At 42.3% G+C, this 8,127-nt stretch overlaps 1 protein-coding gene across 1 annotated transcript in view; it reads left to right on the top strand.

Moving 5' to 3' along the window:
- The window catches only part of Hephl1 (hephaestin like 1), a 71,370-nt gene extending 70,045 nt beyond the window's left edge, over window positions 1–1,325 (top strand). Inside the window, exons 18-20 of the mRNA XM_010633778.1 lie at window positions 318–480; window positions 947–1,018; window positions 1,123–1,325. Of these exons, the coding sequence (XP_010632080.1) occupies window positions 318–480; window positions 947–1,018; window positions 1,123–1,325 (438 nt within the window). The remainder of the gene's footprint in view (window positions 1–317; window positions 481–946; window positions 1,019–1,122) is intronic.
- Window positions 1,326–8,127: the final 6,802 nt, after the last annotated feature.

Genomic DNA, 8,127 nt, shown 5'->3' on the forward strand with positions numbered 1-8,127 from the left:
CGCGCAGGCCGGGAGCTCCCGCGCAGGCCGGGAGCTCACGCGCACGCCGCCGGGTGATCGCAGACAGGCAGGTAGGCAGGCAGCTGAAAAAAACCCCCTCTGGGGTCCTTGGGTCCTTCCTGGGTCTGTTGTCGCGCAGGCCGGGAGCTCCCGCGCAGCGATTTCTGTTATTTCTTTTCTTCTGCTTACTGTGTGTTTGCCCTTGCTTTTCTCCTTGCTTTGCTAATTAAGTAAAAGCTCATGCACACGCATGCACGCACATGCACACACACACATACATATATTTTTAAATTTTTTTTATTTTTTTACTTCTGCAGATAGATAAATCTTACCGAGAAGATGTGTATGATCTCTTTCCTGGGACGTTCCAAACAATTGAACTATTTGCTGATCACCCAGGGACATGGCTACTACACTGCCATGTGTCTGACCATATCCATGCTGGCATGGAGACAACCTACACAGTCCTCCGGAACATAGGTATTGTTGTCTGTCAGTGATGCCAGATGATGGCACCAAGCTTCCTGTAGATCTGGAAACAGGAGGCATGAGAAAATCCCAGATACAGCCCCCAAGGAGCTCAGAGTCAAGTAAGAGAGACAGATATGCAACTATGTAACCATAATAGAGTATGATATGTGCCTTCACAGATTGCAGAATATAGGATTCAGCGGCAGGAGTAGGAGGGCATCATTAATAGTCTAGGAATGTGAGCCAGGGTTTTATGGGCTATGGTGCTCATGATGTATGTCAGCTGGCGAGAAGAATCTGGAAAGGCAGAGGGGACGGGAATGCATGTGTACTTATATGAAGTAGCCCAGTGAGAATCCAAGAAAGAGGGCCAATATTGGTGGAATGAATTATTTGCTGGTGAAATGACATAACTCCTTTTGTCAAAAGAAGCTTTTCTTGTGTATAAAACAATTAATTTGTCTTCCTTGTCTAGATAACAGGATTCCATACTCCACCAAGTCCCCTTCTGGAGGGTCATCCTACCCGGCCACAGTTCCCTCCAATGGTAATGATACCCTCTCCTGCATTCTGCCTGTGACTGCCTCAGCATTTCACTCCTCAGGTCCTCAGGTAGTCAGGTATCTGATACCTCAATTTTGTTTTTCACAGAACAACCTGGCAAGGAGCAGCTCTATTTTTTTGGCAAGAATCTGGGTCCAAGAGGAGCTAAGGCAGCCTTGGTCATCCTTTTCATTATGGGACTCCTCCTCCTGATCGCCACCGTGAGTCTGTCCCTCAGACTCCACTCTGCAAGAACACAGATGGCTTATCGGGAAGTCCAATCCTGTGCACTTCCCACAGAGACTCTGTGAACCATCCGGTCCTCCTCAGCAGGAAGGGGTTCCATAGTTGTCCAAACAGGAGCCCACAGGGAAAGGATCAAAGCATCATTCACCAAGGAAGTCTGACACTATACCCTGGACCAATATCCAAAGAAATTCACTTTTATTTATTTATTTTTAAAGGGGCTGTGAATAATCCTCAGGTATAAAATTTCAGAAAAAGAAGAATGCACGGAACTGACAAATACCAATCCTTAGTGTGTTTTCTGAACAAATTTACTGAAATAGGAGGCGCTGAAAGATATTTGCATATTCCATGTTTCATAATTTTTAGATTAAACAGCACTTCCTTACTCAGCTGTCAGAGCTTCTAGAAGGACAATTTCTAGAGAGGGTTACAGTACCTCAGACATCTAAATGAAATAACACTTGAGTTTCCAACACTCTCACATGAGGTGCTCCCTTTATCTGTTACAGGGAAAAGACATTTTGGAGTTTGTGGAAATGTCTAAGGCAATATCTACTGATAGAATTAGACCAAATTAATTTCTAGACGTTTTATCCAGCCCTTCTGGCCTTTCCCCCTTTGATATAAATAACCTGTCACTGTGCTTGTTTGTAAGAGGCAAAGTTACACGGTATTTTTTTTAATTGCTGCTGTTTTATGCAAATCTATAGAAATACTTGAATGTTTACAGTTCACTCCATGTTATATGTTTTTACAATGTTTTTTTGTGGCAATGTCTATATTTTTAAGAGTCAACGATAGAATTTATATTTCTATTTCAAACTGTGGGAGGGCTGGGATCTGTGAAGGAGGAGGCTAGGTTTTCTCACTATGAGTCAAAGACTCCCCGAGAGTTTAGTATGAGCTCTCAGTAACAGAAGAAAACTTCAAGTCTGGGCTTGAATTTTGATTCTGATCTTTCATTCAGTTAGGGGGAATCCTCCCAGCTCTCCGTCTTCTATGTAATCATAATTGTCTGAACATGTGAGAACACCAGTGCAGCTGACTGGGAGGAGCATGGATCTCTCAAAATTCACAATTTCATGTCTCTTAAACACGTAGCCTTGAAGGAAGGAAAAGAAAGGATAGAAGAAAGTCTCTGTGGCAGCTTTAAACCTTAAATCAGCTTTGAAGATAAGTATTATGGTTTTCCAAGGCAAAAATAAAATATTGAACAACTAAACTCAATCTGTTAGGAGGCAAAACACTCTCTCTGTAGGCATATCTAGACATTAGGTGCAAACCTGATAAAAGCAAATTGTTTATCATGAGACTGAGAAATTGCCCTGAGCTCAGGGCAAACTGCCATGGATGCTGACTGTAGATGAGTGATATTAGAACATCTGCCTTAGCAGTGGACCATTTGAATGTCTAGGTGAATGAGCAGGGCCTAATAAATACTCTGGTGGAGGGACCTTTCATACTTTTTCTTCTTCATCTTGGTGAGGGAAAATGGTAAATTTGGAGTTTGCTTAATGTCTTATCAAACAGGGTAAAAGATTTTGAATTCCAGCCTGCTAACCACTGACAATGTGATTTTGTAATATGTACTTGGCAGTTTTCTTACATTTGTAGGCTGTATAATTACATGATAATAATAATTATGTTCAATGCCTTATTTATTTTTCACCCTTAATAAGACAACAAATTTAGTTCTAAGTTTTTTTCCTTTTCACTTAGTTTATTTTTTTAATGAAAACAAACCATGAAGTAGTTTGCACCATTTCTCTTTTAAATAAAGTTTCACATCATAAGATGGCTATTTGTATGTTTTTTTTTAATTCAAAATTATCTCTCATTAAACTAAGGAGGAAATTGTTAAAAGAGAATTATCTTTTAGACATTTATCTGACTATTTCTGCTATATTTATTAGTGGTAAGAAAACAAAATAATATATTTCCATCAATAATGTAACTCCTCAGCTGGGTGTGGTGGTGCATGCCTGTAATCCCAGCACTCAGGAGGCTGAGGCAGGAGGATCGCTGCGAGTTCGAGACCAGCCTGGGCTACACAGTGAGTTCCAGAGCTGTCTGAACTACATAGTGAGACCCTGTCTCAAAATAATAATAATAATAATAATAAATAATAATAATAATATAACTCTTCAAACATTATCTCCTCAAAGGTACCCTCTCTTATTCTCAGCTTCACTCTTCTGAGACAATCAATCCTACTTTCATTTTCTCACACGCTTTCCTCCTTTTATGATGGAAGTGTCCATGCTCCTATCAGTGCCAGTGTCTCCAGATGGCCTTGGACCTCATCTCTTGTTCACCTAAAGACTTCATTCCCTCACTTTTCAGTTTATAATATCATCAGTGATGGGTACCATTAAAAACAGAAACCAAAAGGCTGCCTTCCTCAACTTCTTAACCCCTAGTTAATAGCAGAATGAAAACAGCTTGCCACTCTTGCTGCCTGTACCACCTCATCCAATGTAACCCTTAGTCCATTCCCATGGGTCTTGATTCAGAGTGCCCAGCCCCTCCACATCTAACCTGCCATTGTCAAAAGTACCAACCATGATGCTGTTTCCAATGGCTTCTTCTCAATCTTTTTCTTACTCAACCTCCAAGCAAAATTGATAACACCTTCCTACTGGAACCCATTTAGTCCCTGGCTCTGCAAAATAACTCTCCTTCATCCTTTCTTCTTTAACTTCTATTCCTTCTCAACCACTTTTGCTGGCTCTATTTCCTCTGTCTGACCAAAATATTATCATGCCTCAGAACATGCCTCTCCTTTATCTTTCCTAGAAACTTGAATAATGTCTCCAAATATTCCATATCCCAATCCCAGAATCATGTGTGTTCTCCTTTATTGAGAAAGGGACTCCTGCAAGTGTGATTAAGTTAAAGATCTGGAGGTAAGGGTTCATCCTGGACAGTGCAGATAGTTTCTAAATGTAACTATAAATGTTCTTTAAAAAGATGTGGAAGTGGCCTGTATGTCCATGACCTCACCTAGTTCAATTTGCTTAGGGAAGGCTTTCCTGGGGAAGTGATACTGGAGCTGAGGCCAGAAGAGTAAGCCTCAGACAAGCAAAGAGGCCACTATAGGGAGTGTTTGGAGCAGGGGAAAGCCTGGAGGACACTAGAGGCCTAGCTAACTTAAAGAACTGAGAAAGGAGTCCAGTGGTGAAGCTGGTGGTATAGACAGTGGCCATTCTAATTTGGATTTTGTCCTTTAATAATAAACTATTTAAGCAGAGGAAAAATACTGTTATCTGGCCCCAATTTTGTATTGCCTACTTGGCCTAGCTCATTCTACTCTTACCCTAATCTTGTTTACCTTTGAGGCTGCCAGCCAGAAGTTCCTCTTCAGGTGGGAGAACTGGAACTGGTTAGATCTAAAATGGCTTTGACTACCAGAGAACCTCTGTCATAGTTACTTTTCTCTTATTGCTAAGAAAAAATACTCAACACCCAAAGATAAAGGGGGAAAGGTTTATTTAGGTCACAGTTTGCAGAGGTTTCAGTCCATAATTTTTTGGCTCCAAGGCAGGGTGTTTTGGCAGAGGGGCAACCCAGAGTAGAAACAGTTCATGGCAAGAGAAGACATCAAAAGCAACAAAGACCTTATCAGAGTCTTTCTGCCCCCTTTATCTTATCCAGGCTACTTAAGGCAGGTAGCACTCACACCCTTAATCCTAGTGTGCTTTATCCTAGCATTGTACCATGAATCAATTCCAGCATCACACCCTCTAGATCCAGACACCTCTGAAAAAGTCCCACCTATGACCACATGAGGCTTTGGGGGGACATCGAGATACAAACCATAATAACTAACTTCATTATATCATCTGCATCCCAAGTGACACTTCTCAGTGGCATATCAATCAAAATTGCCATGACTGTGATTGGAAAGAACCATAAGGAACACAAAGGGGTAGCACCTGACTTCCCATAAAAGACGTGATGATATCTCTCCTTTACTACCCTGTCTCTGGCCCTTGCTATTTTCACCCTGTATCAATAACCCTTACACCCAATGGGTTGTTATATTCTGCTTCATTGATCAAACAGTGGTGGATCTTGTTACTGATTCCATGATTTTGGGGGGGTGGGGAGGGAGAGAGACAGACAGAGACAGAGACAGTAGAGCCTTTTTTAAAAAAACAGGACACCAATGTAAGTCTGTTTTTAGCAGCACAAAGGACTAGTATACAGGATGGAGCCCTCCTAGACTGTGGATGAGGATGTACTGCAATTATAGCAGCTTCAAACTTGTGTCAGTGAAAATGTCTTACTTTCTCATCGCTGGGACAAAATACCTGATACCCACAAGTTAAAGGAGAAGTTTACTTTGGCTCACAGTTTGTAGGGGTTTTAGTCAGCTCGTTCCAAGGCAGGGTGGCATGGCAGGAGGACATGGCAGAGGAGAAGCAGCTCACGGCACTGTGGAAGGAAGCGGAGAGTGATCAAGCGATGAAAAGGGATATATACACCTTCAGGCCACTCCCACAGCGAACCACCTCTTCCCATCAGGCTTTACTACACCCACTGGACTAATCTAGTGATGAATATCACACCCCCATGATCTAGTCACCTCCCCAAAGCCCCACCTATGAGCACGTGAGGCTATACATAAATGATAGAGGGCCAGAACTGAAACTAGGAAATCTTCTGAAAGGCTTACTGTGACTGTTGGTTATGTAAATAAGGGGCCAGATTCCTCCTTTCCTGATCTTACCTACTCCAAGGTGCCCTCTTCATTCTTCAAAAATGCAACGGTATCAACGAAAGTGTCTGGAGGCAGGTGGGCACCACACTTGCTGGCTGGCTACACTCGAGAGTACAAAACCTCAGTTTGACAGCCAGGTTCGACACCATTAGACAGGGAACTTTTACATCTTCCACTGGCAACTGTGTGGGTGTGTTGCAGGGTGGGCGGGTGAGTCCTGCATGTGTTTAAGAAAGAGGATTGGGGTGAGTTGAGTGTTGGCAGTAAAGAGGTACAGCTGTCAGATTTGCTATATTTAGGAGGCAGAAGGAAGAGAAATTGGAAATTAATTGTGAGGCAAGATATTAAGGTATGGTAAACTGGTTGAGCAAGTGAAAATCTGCAGAAAAACAGTTCCCAAACCCCTGTTCCTGCAACTGATCAGAGATGCTATCTTTAACTCTTCTCACAAGAATTCCAGCAGGTTTTGAAAGCATAGCCTAGGTTAGCACGGGAAGTGGAAGATACAAAAGACAGCCGTGCTTCTCACTGTGACCACTATACACTCTTTCACAGTGGTCTGTTTTCACCCTATAGAGCAGTAGTGGTGAACCTATAGCTTGTGTGTTATTTTTCTTTTAGGACAAAAGATGTTAATATGAGTTTTTTTTTTTCTAAACCAAAACCTCCATATTCAGATTTTACTGTAGTGTTGGCACTTTGAAACAAATACAGTGGAACTTTGAGGTACAACTGGCCTCACAGACGAACAAGTTGGAATTTTAGTTTTATGACCAAAATCTTGAGTTATGACCCAAATGCCAGTCTCTCCTGTGTGGAGTTAATTAAGAAATCCTGGGTCAATCTCTAAGGATACTGAGGTCTGCCTGAAAGAAAATGTGGCCTAAAATTATACAGGAGACAGATTTTAAAGGCTGTGGAGAGGTACTTAAGTCAACTGACCCTGTGGTTGATGACACTGTCACTACAGCAGTGTCCATAGGCGTGGTGATGTTAAGGAACTGGTGGAGGAACACAGAGGAATTGTCTGTCTATAGAAGAACTTCAGATTTGGGGGGCTGCTCAGACCTTTGGAAGCCTATAGGGAAGATGTAAAGGAATAAAAGAAAGAGAGACAATATTAAGGTACAAAGAGGACTGAGAGAAATCTGCCTCTAGTGGACCTGTTCAACAATCTCTGTGGTGGACAAATGTTTTTAGCCAGCAAGAAGCACAGGGGAGGGAGTACTGTACTTTTCCAGGAACAGTGACTGCAGTAAGATTAGGGTACTCAAATGGGGAACACGTTTGGCATCTCAAAGGGAGCAAGTTAAGGTCCTTGTCCATACCTGAACTCCTGCATTTTGTATTGGCCTCAGCAGATGCTATCTTGCCTCAGGAGCTCTGTAATGGCCCACATACTAGGAAGTCTACAGCTTTTTGCACACTTTTCTGTTCCTGAGGCAAGTTAACACTGGGCCTGTAGTCTGGCCCCCACCCATCTATGAATATCAAGGCTGGTCCTCAAGAGCCAGCATCTTCGGGATGAGCAACACAGAATGGCAGCTGAGGAGCTTTCTGAAGAGGAGGGGGGTATCAACAATCAGTGCAGTGAATTTCTTCTGAAATAAAGGAAATCCTGAAAAAATGGACAGAGCTACAAAGATTTGTAGAGAAGACTGCTCAAAGAAAAAGCCAGTCACTGTATTCGCTTGCTTAATGACAATGTTATACTACAGAACGGCATTAAAGAAAAGACAGAAACAGACAACTTTATACCAGTTTTTACCTCTGAAAAGACTGAGATTTACTGAGCCAGAGCAGGTCCTAATGGGCTACAGATTCTCCCACAGAGATAAAGGCCACCAATTAACCATATTCCTAATGTTCTTATGGGAGGGGCCTCTCCTTCTAAACAATAACCACCTTCCATTTCATCCTCCCTTTCTGCAAGCCAAAGATGTCAACCTGAATGGCATTGAGAGCAATTCCACATAATTTTGGGGAAAAATCATTTCACAATTAAATTATGCTTAGGCCTAGTTTTCCTGCCTACAGGCAGGCTGTGGCTTATCCAGACATCACTCCATTTTCACCTCTGGTCACAGCTAAAACCTCCATGGTCCAGTGGTGCTGTGATGCTCCAGGCAAGATTACATCAG

The sequence above is a fragment of the Fukomys damarensis genome, unplaced genomic scaffold (assembly GCF_012274545.1).
Source record: "Fukomys damarensis isolate Sample0158 unplaced genomic scaffold, DMR_v1.0_HiC HiC_scaffold_16, whole genome shotgun sequence".
NCBI lineage: Eukaryota > Metazoa > Chordata > Mammalia > Rodentia > Bathyergidae > Fukomys > Fukomys damarensis.